Source organism: Lepidochelys kempii, chromosome 1 (genome assembly GCF_965140285.1).
Source record: "Lepidochelys kempii isolate rLepKem1 chromosome 1, rLepKem1.hap1, whole genome shotgun sequence".
In the NCBI taxonomy this organism is placed as follows: domain Eukaryota; kingdom Metazoa; phylum Chordata; order Testudines; family Cheloniidae; genus Lepidochelys; species Lepidochelys kempii.
The window spans coordinates 227654963-227675351 of NC_136380.1; the positions used below are offsets into that span (position 1 = coordinate 227654963).

General features: G+C 43.3%; 1 protein-coding gene across 4 annotated transcripts in view; it reads left to right on the plus strand.

Moving 5' to 3' along the window:
• The window catches only part of KIAA0930 (KIAA0930 ortholog), a 139675-nt gene that overhangs the window by 103509 nt on the left and 15777 nt on the right, over nt 1–20389 (plus strand). For 3 of the 4 annotated variants that reach the window (XM_073316071.2, XM_073316111.2, XM_073316090.2), the window contains 4 exons: nt 13234–13341; nt 13599–13676; nt 14588–14689; nt 16175–16315. In XM_073316071.2, coding sequence (XP_073172172.1) covers nt 13234–13341; nt 13599–13676; nt 14588–14689; nt 16175–16315 — 429 coding nt within the window. The remainder of the gene's footprint in view (nt 1–13233; nt 13342–13598; nt 13677–14587; nt 14690–16174; nt 16316–20389) is intronic. The other variant, XM_073316079.2, reaches the window with a different exon arrangement.

Below are 20389 nucleotides of genomic sequence, written 5' to 3' on the forward strand. Positions count from 1 at the left end.
TTTCCATGCTGAGTGTCTGTCTAGGGCTGAATCTTTTCTGAGAGTGAGGCTAGGGAAAAATACATTGTTTTGCCCACATTAAAATTTGGTGACCCTCTTTTATTTATTTATTTATTTATTTTTAAAAGCTCTGACCCACCCATACCTTGGAACAGACTTCAACTTTCACAGTGTAATGGCTTTTGTGTGTGAGACGTGCCTTTGGATATACACAAGAATAGCAAATCAAATTAAGCAAGTCATAAACCTTTTGAAAAATTGCAGTTCACACACTCAGTGAAGACTTTCTTACGTTTTTGCAGCTAAATTCCACAAAGGCTCTGTCTGCATTAAGGATCCTCCAGCAGGGGACTGAACTTTCCCTGCAACTGCAGTTTGGGGGTTCTGTGCTATGAGGCTGGGCTGTCTCTTCTGTACTCTCAGTGCCCTCCCTGCTGATGCCCAGGCAGTGTGGAGGCGGAAGTTGGCTGATTTGAATGCAAAAGAGGCAAGAGCTGGACTGGTGAGGGTTGAGGGAGTAGATAAGTTCGGGGTGCTGTGGGGTGGAGGTAATAGAAGGAAACTGGAAATTGGGAGGATAGACAAGACTGGGTTGGGCAAGGACTTAGGCATCTAGAGAGAGAGAAAGATGGAGGGGAGCCAGTGGGTGAGGGGAGATGAGTTATCTGGGCAGGGAGGAACCGGTGGGGTACAGGAACGGAGGAGTGGGGGTGGTGACATAGATCTGACAAGGAGATGGGGGTCAGCGGAGAGCTGGGACTGCCTGGGCAAAGAGACTGGAGAAAGGAGTTTGCGGGCGAGACCTGAATGGGGGTAAATTGGGAATGATTGGGCAAGGAGACTAGGACTAGGAGTGGTGGGTGGAAATTGGGCCTGGAAGTTCTAATGGGCAGTCTCGGACTGGGCTGAGAAGACTGAGGAGTAGAAACTGGGACTGGCTTAGTGAGGAGAATGAGACTGGGACAAGGAGCCAAGATTTGAGACAAGGACAGGACGGAGAGGAAGGGGCAGAGGGAGTCAAGCTTGGGGGAAATGGACAAAAGAGTTGGTGACCATTAAACCATGCACCCTTCGAGAGCCTGGAATAGAACCCAAGGTTTGTGAGTCTCACCATTCCTCTGCTGTCAGCAAACACCTGTGAAACCCACTGGCAGAGTGTCTCTCTCATCCCCCTCTAGTGCTGTTCTACTACTGCCATCAGTTTCTCTGTTAGCTGGAGTAACAGAAGTCTGTGGGTTGGATATAAAGTTTCCAACCCTGCTGATGACATGTGGGTATCAATATGATGCCACTTGATGCAATTTTTTGCTCTTTATAAACGTAGGAAATTATACACTTACACAAAACCTACGTTGAGAACGTTATTAAGGTCAGACACTCAAAAGCTAGGAAATGCCTGTGTAATCTTATTTCAGCACCCTGGTGTGTAGGAGTTATGATACCTTCTTTTAATTATATGATCGCATGCTATTTATGATGTGCTATGACAGGGGCAGTTCCTACTGGAGCAGTCTCAATGCAGCCATGCTACTGTGTGGTGAGGAGAGCCCCAGAGCTATTGCAGGGTCTCCACGCACATCCCATGGTCCCACTAGTTTTGGCGACAGCTTTTGTGTGTCCCACAGCCTCTTTTCCCCTCACCACCCAGGATGATAGAGGGGAATCTCCATGAATAAATCCTCTCAAACATTTCCTCACACAAAACGCCCTCCCAAGGCTTCTAACCTGAGCCCAGGCTGGCCCTACCCAACTTATCGACTCGTTTAGTCCTCGTTTAGTCCCTGCTGAAAGACGAGATAAACTGTTCAAATCATAGTGGAATGATCTAAATCAAGGCAACTAAATCACTTTAAAAATTATTTAAATCAGCTTGTTGCTTTGTAAAATAATTTTGAAAATTTGTGCTATTGCAACTTTATTTTTAAATATATAATCAGCCAAATTATAAATGCGCCCATTTCCTTTTAATGCCATTATTGGTAGTAAGAAGAAAAGGAGTACTTGTGGCACCTTAGAGACTAACCAATTTATTTGAGCATGAGCTTTCGTGAGCTACAGCTCACTTCATCGGATGCATACCGTGGAAACTGCAGCAGACTTTATATATACACAGAGAATATGAAACAATACCTCCTCCCACCCCACTGTCCTGCTGGTAATAGCTTATCTAAAGTGATCATCAGGTGGGCCATTTCCAGCACAAATCCAGGTTTTCTCACCCTCCACCCCCCCACACAAATTCACTCTCCTGCTGGTGATAGCCCATCCAAAGTGACAACTCTTTACACAATGTGCATGATAATCAAGTTGGGCTATTTCCTGCACAAATCCAGGTTTTCTCACATCCCCCCCACCCCCATACACACACAAACTCACTCTCCTGCTGGTAATAGCTCATCCAAACTGACCATGATTTCCATCATGATTTCAACAATTTCCACCATGATTTCAACAATTTCCATCCCACCACCAATCTCAGCCTGGTCCAGTCCACACAAGAGATCCACTTCCTGGACACTACAGTGCTAATAAACAATGGTCACATAAACACCACCCTATACCGGAAAGCTACTGACCGCTATTCCTACCTGCATGCCTCCAGCTTTCACCCTGACCACACCACACGATCCATTGTCTACAGCCAAGCTCTGCGATACAACCGCATTTGCTCCAACCCCTCAGACAGAGACAAACACCTACAAGATCTCTGTCAAGCTTTCTTACAACTACAATACCCACCTGCAGAAGTAAAGAAACAGATTGATAGAGCCAGAAGATTTCCCAGAAGTTACCTACTACAGGACAGGCCTAACAAAGAAAATAACAGAACGCCACTAGCCGTCACCTTCAGCCCCCAACTAAAACCCCTCCAACGCATTATTAAGGATCTACAACCTATCCTAAAGGATGACCCAACACTCTCACAAATCTTGGGAGACAGGCCAGTCCTTGCCTACAGACAGCCCCGCAACCTGAAGCAAATACTCACCAACAACCACATACCACACAACAGAACCACTAACCCAGGAACTTATTCTTGCAACAAAGCCCGTTGCCAATTGTGCCCACATATCTATTCAGGGGACACCATCACAGGGCCTAATAACATCAGCCACACTATCAGAGGCTCGTTCACCTGCACATCCACCAATGTGATATATGCCATCATGTGCCAGCAATGCCCCTCTGTCATGTACATTGGTCAAACTGGACAGTCTCTACGTAAAAGAATAAATGGACACAAATCAGATGTCAAGAATTATAACATTCATAAACCAGTCGGAGAACACTTCAATCTCTCTGGTCACGCAATCACAGACACGAAGGTCGCTATCTTAAAACAAAAAAACTTCAAATCCAGACTCCAGCGAGAAACTGCTGAATTGGAATTCATTTGCAAATTGGATACTATTAATTTAGGCTTAAATAGAGACTGGGAGTGGCTAAGTCATTATGCAAGGTAGCCTGTTTCCTCTTGTTTTTTCCTACCCCCCCACCCCCCAGATGTTCTGGTTTAACTTGGATTTAAACTTGGAGAGTGGTCAGTTTGGATGAGCTATTACCAGCAGGAGAGTGAGTTTGTGTGTGTATGGGGGTGGGGGGGATGTGAGAAAACCTGGATTTGTGCAGGAAATAGCCCAACTTGATTGTCATGCACATTGTGTAGAGAGTTGTCACTTTGGATGGGCTATCACCAGCAGGAGAGTGAATTTGTGTGGGGGGGGTGGAGGGTGAGAAAACCTGGATTTGTGCTGGAAATGGCCCACCTGATGATCACTTTAGATAAGCTATTACCAGCAGGACAGTGGGGTGGGAGGAGGTATTGTTTCATATTCTCTGTGTATATATAAAGTCTGCTGCAGTTTCCACGGTATGCATCCGATGAAGTGAGCTGTAGCTCACGAAAGCTCACGCTCAAATAAATTGGTTAGTCTCTAAGGTGCCACAAGTACTCCTTTTCTTTTTGCGAATACAGACTAACACAGCTGTTACTCTGAAACCTGTCATTATTGGTAGTGATACTGGTAGTTGAATTTTACACAACTGCTATAAGCAAGGGAAGAAAAGAAAGCCCTGATCCTTCAAACACTTAAGCACGTACACAGCTTTACTAACATGGATAGTCCTATTGACTCCAGTAGGATGACTGGTGATTAAAGTTAAGCGTGCACATAAGCATTTGCATTGTTACCCATTTTGGCCTTAGAAGCTAGTCAAAGTTTGGGGCCCTGTGGGTTGTTTCCACTGGAAGGCGAAAATGATGGAGGAGTCTAGTACCTTTGATGCAAACTTATTTATTTATAAAGAATGTGCAAAGTCCTGTTTCCCTGACAGGAGGTCATGTCTTTGCTTACTTCCTCAAGCTCCTTTTAGCCGGCTTGTCCAGGCTGTGTGTGTCTTCTCGTGTGCACACATACACATACAATTGAAAAAACAAGCGCAAAACATCCCCTTTAGCAACGTATGAGTATAAAATAGGAAGAAAGTAAAGAACTAGAAACCCATAAAATTTGGATTTAAATGTCAAAAAGTCATTATTTAGATTTTTTAAAATTAATGTTTTTAAATCATGATGATTTTTATTTCTACTGATTCAGATGCAACAATAGAATACAATTAGACATCTAATCCAGAATAACTGCTATTTGCCATTGCATATATAATATCAGCTAATGTACAAACACTTCTTGAAGCCTTCTCTAGGTTTTATAGACAAGATGGGGAGAGTCTGGCACCGCTGCCACCAGTTGTCCCGGAGTCCCCGGGCGATGCTCTGGAACTGCTCTCCATGAAGCCAGTCAGGACTCTGGGGAAGTCTCCTTTCTGTGAGCAGCCTGTCTTCAGGACACACAGCTCACACAGCTTCCACCTTCCTGGGTCTGACCTCGGAGCATTCAGCATCCTCTGCCCCTCAAGTGAGCTGTAGCTCACGAAAGCTTATGCTCAAATAAATCGGTTAGTCTCTAAGGTGCCACAAGTACTCCTTTTCTTTTTGGCTGGGAAAGATAATCTGCTGGCTGAGTGAATGATACAAACAACCCAATATCCTTTTTCTCATCTTAAATGAAAATCCAGATGAGAAATCATACATAAATCTCTGTTTATCTAATCTATTCTATTCTAATCCATACGTGATTATAAAGAATACATTACAGCCTTACAGAAATCAGTTCCTCTGTTTCCAGAAAAAACTTTACCAGCCTTAGAAGCTATTTCAGGTTTCTCTTCATTTATTTTTGAACACATTCCAAGTGCTCGTTATGATTTTGCTTGACTGTTGCCTCTTGAATTTATTTGTATAGCTGATCAATAGCATTGGTATCCTTAGTCATTAAAGCAGTGTAATTAGGATGGCCACTCATGCATCCCCAGAATATTGAACATCAAGTACTTCCGGGAACAGCATAAACCTTCCCCTGCTGGCGTGATCTCACACACATGATGTGTGCAAGGTCATGCCAGCAGGGTGGGGTGCTCTTCACAATGTAACACCCCACCCTTCCCCATCCAATACCGGACAAAACCATGTCTGGTTTTGTCTTAGTACCAGATGGGGGGGAAAACCTTAGAAAAGCAGGATTTTCTGGATCAAAACAGGACAAATGCCCTGCCTAGGTGTGATGATCCTATATTTGGGCTAAATTGATTTTGAGAACAAATTCAAGCACTGGCGCTTTTTTTATTTGTTTTTTTTTCAGGTTACTTGCAAGAAATATATAGGAAAATGTAAGAAAACAAAGGAATTAGAGACAAAAGCAAAGGGGATGTAATGTTCTGCTCGGGTTTGAAGGGCAGACCACTGTAGTTATGTCCATAAAGCATATTTGACCGTGCTTGATATATCCTGTCAGCATTTACCAGCACATTTTTGTTGTTCTTAAATATCTCCATAATTTTTTAAGAGGTCTTTCTTTTGTTCTTGTAAATGAAATATCTGGCTCTGTGCTAGATTAAAGACTGGTAAAATGTAATGTTGCTTCGTGGTCCTGATTTATAGCTATATGCATCATGGTGTGTAAAAGATAATATGCATTGATTATTCCTGAATCTGATACAAAAGCTGTAAGTACCACATAGGTTGAATCTTACTTGTGCAAAACTGCTAGTGGGATGAAGGCATGATGTGTCCTGGAAAACAGTTGCTTCCAGTGGGCTGTTTATGGATCTGTGTGTGTTTGCCTACAGACTGTGAAACAGCTCATTACTTTTTGACAGGTTGCTGATTCACTCAGTGATACTGTGCTACACAGGAAGCTACTTAATGGAAAAGGGATGCTTTTGGACCCCAGTTCAGCTAAGCATATTGACTTCAATGGGTCTGCACATAGTGCTTACAGTGTGTGTAGAAGAGGGGACAAATAATAAAAATTGGTGTGGGTCACTGAGAGATACACTTTAAGCACTGTTTTACAAAAGTTCCTACTCCCAGATTGATAGACACCCCCCCACACACACTTTTTTCAGACTACTTTAAGCACTGTTTGTACATGTGCTTAAAGTTAAGCAGATGCTTAATTGCACTGCTGGATCAGGACCTAAGTTTTTTGAAGCATGTTAATGTTGTGAAGTCAGCTAAAAAGACTTCTCACATTGGAAAGTATAACAGCTTCCTTATCTCTCCCTCCACTCCCCCCTCAAAAAAGTAATTTAACAAAAATTGGTAGTAAAATCCTAAATCTAGGAGTTTTCAATCTTAAAGTTATAAATGGACAATGTATGTCAACAGCCTGTTGCATCTAGTATTGTGGGCTCAGCACAAACTGGACAGTTTATTTGGGTGCCTACCTGTGGGTGTGGGTTGTGTCACTTTGGGCATCCAAGTTTAAAAATGTTGGCTGCATTGCCATCAAATGGCATACTAGACCAAAACAAAGTTTGACACCAACTTTTGGTTCAGTGTATAGAAGCATCCCATTGTTGATCAGAATACTTTCTCTGCACTGTGATGGAGTGACTGCATCTGAAATATAGTATTGACCTATGGATACCTCATTCCTAGAAAGAGACTGATAAAATGGAAGAACAATATAGGTGGCTCACTACACCCTATTTTACCTCTCTTGTGCCCCACTGTCTTCTCTCCCCCCAGCTGTTTTCTGATGGTCTGTGCACAGTCACGGGTTGTCTACATGGTTCTAAGTGACCCTGTGTAAGACAAACCCTCTGTGATGTCCAACAAGTCAATATTAGAGCTGAAAGTAGATCCAAGGTCTGGTGTACATGAGTCTTCCTAAGAAAGGAAGTATGCTAGTGAAAATCCAACAGGGTCCAAGAGTTGTCCTGTTATAATACACTTTTGAAGAATATTCTCACCATCCATCACAGTATTGCAAACTTCAACTTTCTAATATCTTGGGATTGACTTTTTTAAAAATACATTTTGGGTTCTTATTTGCCTTCTAGTTCGTGAGCCTTCGGGTCACATTTTCTAGCTTTTTTCCACAACCAACAGGGCTAGACACACATTTTTGTTTTTTAAAATGAAAGCTGAGATTCTCATGTATTTACATGTCTCTTGGAGCTATGGCTTAAAGAAAAAAACAAATATCATGAGGTTCGCAATAAAATCATGGGAGTTGGCAACAGTAACCTACATAAATCCATATACAATAGAACCTCAGAGTTACAAACACCTCAAGAATGGAGGTTGTTCATAACTCTGAACAAGACGTTATGGGATGCTTCTCAGGGCGGACTGCTTGGAGCAGGGCTCACAGCTGTGCCTGCGAACTTCAGCGTTTTCACCTCCTACCTGTAAGTGGCTGCCCAACAAGTAGGGGTGGGGACAGGCAGCTGGTTCTAACCCCCTGGCTGCCAGGGTGATGAGTGAGACACTCTGGGGCACCGTGATGTCAGTTGGCATGCGGTGCAGGCTGTGTGGCCCTTTAAAATTGAGCTGCTTCTCCAGGGCACATTGTCAGGTAGGAGCTTGGGTTCCAGCAGCTCTCACTGCAGGCCAGGCTCCAGCAGGAGCTTATGAAGTTTCTTTCCCGGGCTCGGACTGAGCATGCAAGCTTATCTCCCTCCCGGGGGGAAGAAGGAGGGAACTGCACGGCCGTGGCTTACAGGAAAGTTGTGCAGACCCCCAGGGCCACTGCTGCTCGGGGGCTGACAGCTGTGCCTGTGAAACTCAGTGTCTTTACCTCCTACCTGTAAGTGACTGCCCCCATCCCCAGGTGGCAAGTAAGGGGATGGGAGTGGGGACAGGCAGCCCAGATGTGCCTACCTTTAAGATGCAATATAGGCACAGTACAGAATTTGCTGGGCATTGGATTGGGGGTTTTTTGGTCTCCCCTTTTGCCTGATTGCTTATTTCCAGTTCCAGGTGGTGTCTGGTTGACTGGTCAGTTTGTAACTCTGGTGTTTGTATCTTCGAGGTTCTATTGTAGTAGTTTTATAATGAACCAGGGGCCTGGAGAGGTTTTGCAGCAATCCCACTGCTTGATGATATTTCTCAGTGCATAAGGTTATGTTGGTGAATAAAATGTCAGCCTTTGGTTTCCCACACTGTCAGTCCCTCGAGCCTTTAGCGCAGTGCTAAACTCTCACTTTAAAAATATAAGTGGTCACTGTTGGGCCTTTATTCTGATTCTTTTGGGGTAGAAATTAAGACCCTTGATGATAATTTTGAAGTAGATTCTAACATATTGTTCACTTTGTTTTATTGACACTTGCCTTCTGCCCATTTGCTGACTAGATAAAGTGGTAGGGGTTTAGGTTTGGGGTTTTTTGATATTTTGCAGCTTTTTTCGTGGTATTTGCAGACAAAGCCAGGAAGATGAATGAGAAAACTAATCCATTAAGGACTTTCTGATGTTGATTTTTGGATCCCTTTAGTCCACGGATCAGCTTTAAAGGACAATGTGCCAAGGAGCTTAGATCTCTTATAGAATTTGTTGTTTTAAACAATAGTCATTAACATCTACTAAGCTGCGAAAGCTTGGGTGCCAGGATGTTTAAGCACTGTATGCCAGAATGTCAGTTTACTTAGATACCTTTTTTTTTTTTATGAACTCCCTGTTGGCTGATCATATAAATTTTGTGTATGACTTGAATGAAAACAACACTATTTGTTCTTGCATCCTTGGCTTCTCAGCTGAGACTTCAAGCACTGGGGGCCAAGTGGTAATGTGTTTATTTGTCCAACAGGAACTGGATTTATTATCACACATGAAGTATCAAACACCCATTGTTCGGTGGTGACGTTCAGTTCCCACTATCATTTTCTCACCTACCGGTCCCCAGTTGCACAGAGAGCTAGGATTACTTCTGGAGCCACAGAATTTACAAGGGATACAGGGTCCCAAGGGACTACTTTACTTCAAGAAGTCTTACAGGATCATTTTTACTGGTTTTTGAAAGTAGATTTTGGAAACTAAATAAAAATAGAGAAAAATGTGTAGAATTCATAAGGTGGTTATAAGAGAGTGGCCAGTATTTCCAGATGTGCCTAGTGATTTTGGGTGCCCAAACTGAGACACGTTAATGAGGAGGAGGATGGTCCAACCTTCTCAGTGATGTAGGCCACATGGGTAATTGTATGGCGCATACATGGGCCACGTACAGAGAAAAACGGCATCCTCCATGCAATGTGATTTCGCTCATATGGTGCGTGCAAGGTCACACCATGTGGCGTACACCATTTTGTAGAGTGGGTCTGCTGTGGGGGCAGACACATTTGGGGATGGATGGAATCATCTTGTGGGCTGGATTCGGCCCACAGGCCACCAGTTGGACCAGCTTTATTACTTTGTGCGAGTCAGGCCCCTGTTAAAGTGTCTCAAGTTGGGCGGACAAAATTCAAGGCACCCAAAATCTCTAGGCACTTTTGGGAATTTCAGTCGCTTACTGTAATCACCAGAAAAGTGCCATTAGAGCTGGTTCATTCTCCTGCTATTTCCCTGGAGGTGCCCTGTAACATCAATAGGATCAGAAGCATAAATCCCCTACATGTCAGCTGGAGATGAACTACCCCAGCATAATAGAAAACATTAAGTCGTTCACTTGTATCTTTCCTTAGACAGATTAGTGGGTGTTCCTCAGCTCTTGCCCATGATGATTGCTTTCTCTGCTTTTGGGGAGACATTGTCCTTCTGCCCATGTGCTATTGGGTGGCTTTCACGGTCAAACCTAGAGCTCTGTATAGTGTTAGTTATTACCCAGCCAAAATTGTGTTCTGATTTCCCTAAATACATTTTCTTTTGGGGATAGTGACACTAAAGTAAAGGACCATGGCAAGTAATTCACTGAGATGCAGTGTCCTCAACCATATGTGTTACTTCTCACAAAATCATCTTATAAATGAGTATACAGGAAAAGGTATCAGAGCTGATTAGAATCCCCTTTATCTTCTTCTCCACTTCTATAAGTTAAGGGACATGGGGAAGGGAATATGTGAAAGCAGAATAGAATTTAGGTGCAATGAATGTAGTTATTGAATATAAATACTATAAAGCATGAATCATTTTTCAAAGGTATATTGCAACACTTTGATCAAAAAACATGAACATTCTGATGACTTTTGTGAAATGAGCTTTGAACTTTGTTGCTGAGAGACAATTACGTTCTGATTCTATGGCACTGTGTAAGAATAGGACTATGTATGGGAGAGTCAACTAACCTAATGTCTTATAGGAACCTGTACTGCTTGATCTGTCTTCCCCTGCATAGTCAGCCCACCGTGACCTCATTGCTTCCTTCCTTGAGTCAGGTGGACACTTTCCATTTTCCCAAGGGGAAGTTTGTCAAATTGTGTAGCCCTGTGAACATCCTACCTCTATGCTCATAGAATGTGTCTAACTTGGAACTCCGAGTGTACAAATGTGCAGCCATCCTTAGTTTCATGCTGGAGTGGATATATATTAAAATACTGCTTTGCATTTTACTCTTTTCCTTTCTTTTTCTTGTTGCAGCCTCCTATCTGCAACTCACAATTAATCTTTGGAACTCATTGCCACTAGAAATATTGGAGGCCAGGAGCTTAGTAGGATTTTAAAAAGGGATTAGCCATTTAAGGAAATCCTTTTTGAAAGGTGTTTATAATGATGATAAATTCATATGGGGTATGCTCATTCTTCAGGACATAAACCAACTGACAAGCTTTAGGAAAAAAAAAATTCCTCTATGATGCAGGTTGTTCCATGACTGCCAGTTTATGGTGATTCTTATGCCTTCCTCTGAAGCATATAGTACTGGCCATTCTAGCATTTTCTACTAGACGGCTGGCCTGGTCTACTATGGCAATTCCTCCTGTTCTAGCCTTCCCACACTCTTGACACTGCTGGTACCAGGAGTTTCTCCCATGTCTCTCCTACCATCAGGAATGTTCTTTATGAACCTTTCTACCTCACTGACTTTCTCCTCTTTGAAAATCTCCCATGGAAAAAAAATGATCAGTTTATGGTCTGGCACTATATAATTCTATGAAGGATTCTGAGATGTATCTCCTGTGAAAGCTGATTTACAGAATAATGTTTTGTTTTAGTAACATAAAATTGTTCTTTCAGACCTTAGGATATCTTGATTTTGATTTTTGTTGCCTGCTCTGAAACACTCTGCTACCTCATTTCCTTTCTTCTGTATATGTCAGCCTTCTTTCTAGCATTGTTCTTTTCAGAGGATTTGAGTTATGTTTAGAATTAACATAGTGCTGGATCATATTTTCTGGGGTGTTTGTCTTGTGGTTTACTCTCCTATTCTGGCTTTTTTTTTTTTTTTTTTTGCGTTCTGTTTTTGTTTTTTAAAACTCAGTGGTTCTCCTCTTGCCCCAATGAAAACAAAATAAAGGTGCATGAGTGGGCGCTTCTTAGCTGTACCATACCATTTGGCATTTTCTGGACACTCACCCTTTTGTAGTAAGGAATAGATTCTTTTCAGCTATTTTGGTGTTCTGTCAAATAATAGCTTGCAAACATATAAACAAATATTTACATAACAGACCTGAATAGCTTCTTCGGAGATATTGTATGTATTCAGGTCTATTGGTCATGTTCCCCATCAGATTATTTTTAATATATGCCATCTGATAGATCCAACTACACTGCAAATTCAACATATTGGTACTGTGCCAAACACAGTCATCATTTTATAAATAATACATGTGCACCATTCAGGTTTTAATCTTCATATCTAGGCCATTGTTCTCATTGTCATCACCTGTAGTTTCATTGGTGTGGGTTTTGCTTTATGTTTGAGTTCAGACTTGTGATCTTGACAGATCCCTAATGGTAAGCAGAGCCAGTACTTGGTGGGAAACCTCTAAGGAAAACCCAGGGACTATAGGAAGTGATGTAGTAGATACTCATTTTTCAGAGTCAGTACTGAAACTGCGCCCCAAATGGTAATAGATGATACTGTGCTGGAGGGTCTCTCTCTGGGTGAGATGAAAAACCCAATTGCAAGTAATATGGTCAGTAAAGATCTCCTAGCACTTTTTGCATGAATAAAGAGGTGTGTGCTGGCCAAATTCTAGTTTGTATAATTACATTCTGCCTACGTTTCCCTTGTGATTTCAAATGCATACAGTATTCCTCTTTGCTTTCTGTCCATTGTATGCAGAATTGCTACAGAGTTGATACAGTGCACCCCAAAGGTGTTTCACTAGTGGGTGAAGTGATTCCTTACAAAGCACTTTCAAATCCACTGGAATAAAGGTATCTCTACCCCGTCAGATGCCTTTCATTTAGGATTCCTACTGCTGCCCCCATCATTCCAAACAACAACCATTAGATTACATTATGCGTTAATTTGCTGACATATTTCACTTACATGGTGCCATTATCCTATCCCTTTTTTGTGAGTATCTTATTTATGTGTTTGGTTAAAATATGACTAGCCAAAGCTCTAGGCACACACGTAAACTTTACTTGTACAATAAATAAATGAGACCAATGTCCAAAACTAAAATCCCTTCCAAATTCTCAGAACTATAAAAGCATTAGAAAATAGCACTTCAGTGTATCTCCTGGGTCATCTAGTCCAGTCCCTTGCTATTGCAGGCAACTGCTATCTCTCCCACATTCCCTATTCTACATTCATCCCTTACCTGCAACCCCAGAAAAAGCCTGCAAGAAGAGCTGGCTTTGCCTGGTGACTAAGGGTCAACAAATCCAGACTCTGGCAGACAAACAAGGCAGCAAATTTCAAAGCAGAGGTTCAAAGTATAATGCAGATGTGTGCACACGAATGGGTGTTGTATATAATGTTTACCCAGGATGTCTTGTTTTCTATCAGCAGGTTGAAGTTGAAGTTTACCGTAGGGATTCTAAGAAGCTTCCTGGCCTGGGTGACCCAGACATCGATTGGGAGGAGAGCGTCTATCTGAACCTCATCCTGCAGAAGGTCACAAGAACCTCTTCCTCTTCTGATGCTCACTTTAGTCACACAGACTACTCATGGTTATAGGGGTTTCAAAACCAACTCTGGTCTACAATGTAGTTTGAGGCATTTGGGCAATTAAAGAAAGCAAAAAAACAACCTATGTGTTTCATTTTGACACTCTGTTTTGTGTGTTTTCTGTTTTGTGCACTGATACTTAGCTCTGAATGTCTGTTTTCCCCATCCCCACCACCAAATGACACCTCTGTCATCTGTTTCAGCTGGACTATGTGGTCACCTGTGCTGTCTGCACTCGCTCAGATGGAGGGGATATTCACATTCACAAAAAGAAATCTCAGGTGAGAGGATCCTACTATTGTTGAGGCTTCAAGGACAAACATTTTGCACCCAAACTTCAACACCCCTAAGAACTGTATAAAAAACAGGGCAGCGAGTCTCAAGTTGTGGTCTATGAAGCTGCTTCACAAAGGAGATGCCTCCATCCATCTTCATGAAGTGACGTTTTCTAATAGTTACATCCCACAGCAGAGCTCATTTAATTTCTCAGAATGGTTTTTTGAGGTTGGCTTAAAATCCAAGAAAAACCCCACTCCAGTGCCTCTCAGCGTCTTTGTTTGTTGGGTGTCTCTCTTTTTGATGTAAATCCAACTGTGATCAAATCTGAAGATCGCCCTAAAAGTATCAGGGTATCAAACCCAGAAGAGGACAGAACCAAAAGGCAGCCGGGAGAGATTGTAGCACTGGGGGCTGTAGGCAAGGAGAAGAGACTTGATCCTATTAAAAGGTCAAGTCTCCACAGAGGCCAAAAATCAACAGCACAGATATAAAATAAGGACAAGAAGCAATGGGCTTAAATTGCAGCAGTGGCGTTTTAGGTTGGACATTAGGAAAAACTTCCTGTCAGGGTGGTTAAGCACTGGAATAAATTGCCTAAGGAGGTTGTGGAATCTCCATCAATGGAGATTTTTAAGATGAAAGAAGACAAACACCTGTCAGGGATGGTCTAGATCAGGGGTCTGCAGCAGCATAGACATAAGGGTGGCATGGTGTGGGGTGGAGACGGGAGGGGCATAAGCTACTACAGACACAAAGAAGTTTGAGAACCACAGGGTTAAAGGAAGGTGAAATTCCCCTATAATATGCCCTTCGCCAGTTCTGCCATGTTTTACTATGGAGTTGTTTTTAAGTATTCATAATTGTACATATGTTGAAGAAATAAGGTAGATAACATCTTCAGAATTTCTTCCAGCAAGTATTTGCGTCTCCAAGCAAACACCCAATGGACAGCAAAGGAGAGGAATCAAAGATCAGCTACCCTAACATATTCTTCATGATCGATAACTTTGAAGAGGTGGGTCTGTTAGAGCAGAACATTTTCCTCATTTTTGTCCTGTAATCTCCCTTTCCTATTGTTTGTCCAACTTGATATATCTCCACCCATATATCTCTGCCCTGCGCCACAAGGCAACAGTTTACGTAATTAGTCTTCGTGGAGCCCCCAACCATGGTCCAGCCAGCTGGGCAAAGCCATGATTTTTTCCCAGAAACATTAATCTGATGTGACACACCCCAGGGGTACCCAGGGTTAGTGAGGCACCTCACCACCACCTGCCCTTAGTGTTGAGGCAGCTTTGTCTGTGCCTGCTGTGAACCAGCTCCCTGAATCCACCAGCCTCTGGCAACATGAGCACTACGTTCCAGGCCTTGCTCCCTCTGTGCAGTGTAACGAAAGGCACACACCAACGCCTGAGCCCTCTCCGGGTGTTCCCTGGAGTGTCCAGCCCCTCATCCACTGAACACTCACAGAATTACCAGGCCTGCTCTTCCCAAAGGAACAGTACACACCAGCTTGTAGAATTCAGCTCCAGACCAGCACTTCGCTTGGCACCACAGCACGGAGATATATTTGCAATGAAAACAAAAATAAGTTTATTATCAAAGACTAGAGATTCAGGATATAGTGAGTAAGGATATTGGAAACAAATGGATAAATATAAAACAAAATCATAACATGCTTTCTCGTAACTAAACTTGACTAACAGGTTATTCTCCTCTCCAAAGCAGTTTATCTCATCCAAAGTCCTCTTCAGAGTTTTCAACTGAGGTTGGCTGAGACCCTGTTAGCATGTTTGCATTCATGAAATCTGTTTACTTCCTAGGTGCAGGATGAAAGGGGTATTTTCTTTGCCTTCTAGAAATACCCCAGACATCATTATCTTTGCTCATAGACAGGATAACCCCCTGGGCCTTGTTTTTTCCTGTGTGCTCCTTTCCTGTTGAGCTTACGTCTTTAATATTTGACTTCATATGTAAACGGGCAACCATTGTGTTTAACGGTACATAATTTACGGTACAACAGAGAGATGTGCGTTTCTTACCTCCTGTCTGGAGGAAAACTGGTTTTTCATCTTTGTTAGTGGCTGATCCCTTGATACAGACTTTACAAACATTTTCAGTATATAGACATAACTCCTTATATAGTATCTGTACATACATTTCACAACAGTATTAATGACCAGCGTGACACCGGCTTTCATTTGAGACCTCACATGACATTCTGTGGTAAACTAGAATGTACACTTGAAACTCATGAGTTTTCTGTAACTCCTCCATACCCCATTACCAGTTGGCATTAAGAGGTTCCTGGGTTGCACCTTAACACCCCAAACTTTCTGGGTATTGGAAACACAGATCTAATCTGAATTTTCCAAGTGGCCTCTGTCTGTACAATGGGCTGAAGTAAAACCATGGATCCTGAACACACTTGAGCTATATCTGAAGTATCTAATCACTACAGCTTTTCCTTTGTGTTTTGTTTCCTTGGATGCAATGGTAGGTGTTCAGTGACATGACCGTGGGGGAAGGAGAGATGGTCTGCGTGGAGCTTGTGGCCAGTGACAAAAGCAACACCTTCCAAGGAGTGATCTTTCAGGGATCCATCCGTTACGAAGCGCTCAAGAAGGTCTATGACAACAGGGTGAGACATTTCCTACCCAGAGAACCTCTTTTGCAGCAATAGTGGTAGTGAAATTTCCATGACGTTTTCTATACTATTGTTGCTGCCAGCTTTTTGTCTTCTCAAGCTACTTATGCTGAGTGCCTGATAGTCTTCATGGCTATGAAAGTTATCAGAAAGGGCTGTACGAAAATCCACTAGATTTGGTTCACCGTGGTGAACTGAAGTCATCAGAAGTCAGGCAGGATTTGTAACTCCTGATGTTTGCTTGGGATTTAAAACTGGTAGGAACCTAAGAAATCTAAGTGAACCTGGTGTGAATCCTAAGAAACTTGCCAGTTCTGTACTAAAGTGAATGCTTTGCTATACCACTTTTTGTATGATCCTCTTCTTTTCAGAGAGGTCCTGGGTACCTATAGTTATCTTCTAAGAGCCAGGAAGACCCTCTTAGCTTTTTTACATCTGTTGGTTTTAAACTTCCACTGGTGTGTCTTGTTACATAAGTATCTCTCTCTCTCTTGAGTGCACTCTGTATGTCCATGTGCTTTGAAAGGACTCCTGCAATTTTCTTAGCTACTGAAGTATTAATTTGCTATGGAAATGTGAATATTAACAGTAATGGCTTATAATTCACGTTCACTTGATGTAGAATTCCAGAGAGAGTGAGAGCCTGCAATAGAACCTCCCAGAGAGAGCAGCTCTGACAAACTTGCTAAAAGTTTATCTTAACCAGGGGTGAAAGTAAAATTGAAAATTTACCGGTACGGGGCCAGTTCCGGCCCCCCCCAAAGGGGCGGGGCCTCTGGCAGAAGGGGCGGGGCTGGAGGGGTCAGCGTCCCCCAGCCAGCCCTTCCAGGCTGTCTGGTCCACGCCACCCGGGGCTCCAGCGGCGATTTAAAGGGCCCGGGGCTCCAGCCGCTGCTGCTGCTACTGCAGCAGCAGCCAGAGCCCTGAGCCATTTTAAATCACCGAAGCCGGGGCAGCTGCTCCTTCCCCACCCCACCCACCCACCTCCCCGTTGGCAGCCTGGGGGGCAAAAGGGGCAGGGACGATAAAATGCTGCCACGGTATAAAGCTGCTGCCCCTTTTTTGCTCCTTCGGCAGCCGCTTTTTACCATTATGCCGTACTGGCCTATAGCGCCTTACTTTCACACCTGATCTTAACTATACCATAAGCTCAAGCTAAGTCTAGAAAACATTAAATCATTGGCTAGCTTTATGTTTTGGAAATTTAAATTGTAAAAGATACATCTCTGCCAAATGAGAGCAAATTCCAATTCACAGAATCATAAACTTTAAGGTCAGAAGGGACCATTATGATCATCTAGTCTGACCTCCTGCACAACGCAGACCACAGAATCTCATCCACCCACTCCTGCAAAAAACCTCTCACCTATGTCTGAGCTATTGAAGTCCTCAACTCGTGGTTTGAAGACTTCAAGGTGCAGAGAATCCTCTAGCAAGTGACCCGTGCCCCACGCTGCAGAGGAAGACGAAAAACCCCAGGGCCTCTGCCAGTCTGCTCTGAAGGAAAATTAATTCCCAACCCCAAATATGGTGATCAGCTAAACCCTGAGTACGTGGGCAAGACTCACCAGCCAGAGACCCAGGAAAGAATTCTCTGTAGTAACTCAGATCCCACCCTATCTAAGATCCCATCACAGGCTATTGGGCATATCTGCTGCTAACAGATGAAGATCAATTAATTGCCAAAACTAGGCTATCCCATCATATCATCCCTTCCATAAACTTATCAAGCTCAGTCTTGAAGCCAGATATATCTTTTGCCCCCACTGCTTCCCTTAGAAGGCTGTTCCAGAACTTCACTCCTCTGATGGTTAGAAACCTTTGTCTAATTTCAAGTCTAAACTTCCTGATGGCCAGTTTTTATCCATTTGTTCTTGTGTCCACATTGGTACTTAGCTTAAATAATTCTTCTCCCTCAGTGGTATTTATCCCTCTGATATGTTTAGCGAGAGCAATCATATCTCCTCTCAGCCTTCTTTTGGTTAGGCTAAACAAGCCAAGCTCTTTGAGTCTCCTTTCATAAGACATGTTTTCCATTCCTCAGATCATCCTAGTAGCCCTCCTCTGTACCTGTTCCAGTTTGAATTCATCTTTCTTAAACATGGGAGACCAGAACTGCACACAATACTCCAGATGAAGTCTCACCAGTGCCTTGTATAACGGTACTAACACCTCCTTATCTCTACTGGAAGTACCTCCCCTGATGCATCCCAAGACCGCATTCCCTTTTTTCACGGCCATATCACGTTGGTGGCTCATAGTCATCCTGTGGTCAATTCTCAGATCCAACAGTCTGATTCTGATTCCAGCACTATATGCATCAGTTCACCTGTTAGACCAGGGCGGGCTGTACCTTTTCTATTTTGACTCTGTAGATTTTCTTTTCTCCCTGTATCATGTCGCTGACTCACTGCCGCGGTGTCTCCTGCTGATCATCTGGGAATTGGCTCTTTTCCAGCCTCGGCGCGCCCTCTGCTGGCCAGTGTCTTGCCTGCCTCAGGGCCCCATGTCCCTCCCGGACCCCGATGCCCTTTACCTCAGGGTTCTGCCCACCGCAGTACACCGACACTCTGGGTCTCCCCTTCCCAGGGGAACCCCCAACCCTTTACACCCACCTTGCCTCAGTGGCTACTGCCAGTCCTCATCTAGCCCCCTCTCACTGGGGCAAACTGCAGACAGTAATGGCCACTCATCATTGGCAAGGGGGTTGGACCAGCTGCCTTTGCCTATCCCCGGGCTACACCTCTTTAACCCCAGTACCAGCCTTGGGCCTTTAACAAGGCCTGCAGCCTGGGGGGTTGCCAGGCTGGAGCTCCCCAGCTCTTCTTGCCTTTCCCCAGCATTGCTCCACTTCAGGTACCCTTTCTCCCAGTCAGCTAGGTCCTTCTCCCTCCAAGGCAGGAGAGACTGACCCAGCTCCTGGCTCACAGCCCTTTTATAGGGCCAGACCATGGGACTGCTTCTCTAGCCCACCTATACCAAAGTTGTGAGTCTATGGTTTTGTACAATCAGAAGGTATGTCCGCACAGTGCGCAGAAGACACAATAGAGTGGAAAACGTCCAGTGGAAAGTCAAAATGTGGTGTATATAATGTATAATAGCTAAGGAGTGTCCCTGCATATTGCAATGATGTGTGTGTTTGATTTCACTGCTGTTTCATGTTGTTATGTTAGCTGAAATAGACTAGTTAGATCTGTTAAGTTTCAGAGTAGCAGTCGTGTTAGTCTGTATCTGAAAAAAAAAAAAGGAGTACTTGTGTTAGTCTCTAAGGTGCCACAAGTCCTCCTTTAGATCTGTTAAGTACTCAAAGTTGCAGACGGGGGTGGGGGGGAGACTCTAAATCTGAACCGTGGATCCATTGTCATTTTTTGCTACTACTTGAGGGAAAGGAAGAAAATGTGACTGTATTTTTGAAAGCTGCTTGGTTTCATTTGGCCATATTAGTCCCTGGTATAACTCATGTGACTCATTTTTCACCAGGAATAAATTTGACCCACTATCTTTCAATGCTGAGAATTTTGAAACACAACTGTGGGAATAAATTCCCATTTATTCCAACAGGCTGATCCTTGACCATTTTGGGACCCACCTCTTTTTTACACCTGTTTTCTCTGCTATCTGGGAATTGATCCATGATGTCTGGTGTGTTTGTTTAAAAACTATCAGGTTAACCTTTGTGACAGATTATATTGTTGAGGTTAGTTGTGTATTTGGACTAGTCGGCTCTTTATTCTTGCTAGGCAGTGTTGCCTAGTGGATAGGACACTGGACTGGGAGTCAGAAGACCTGGGTTCTATTCCCAGATTTGCTACTGATCAACTGCGAGGGAATTGCCTGAGCTCGGTTGCCTCAGTTTTCCTATCTGTAAACTGGGGATATCATCCTCCTTTGTAAACCACTTTGAGAACTACAGATGAAAAATGCTATATAAGAGCTAAGTGTTGTTCATTATCTACTACTATTTATTATTTTGATTTTAGACCAACATTTTCAGAGTGCACCCAATCCCTGATTTGAAATGTAGGCCTTAATGTTTTGCTTTGGTGTTATTGTGTGATGCTTAGATGC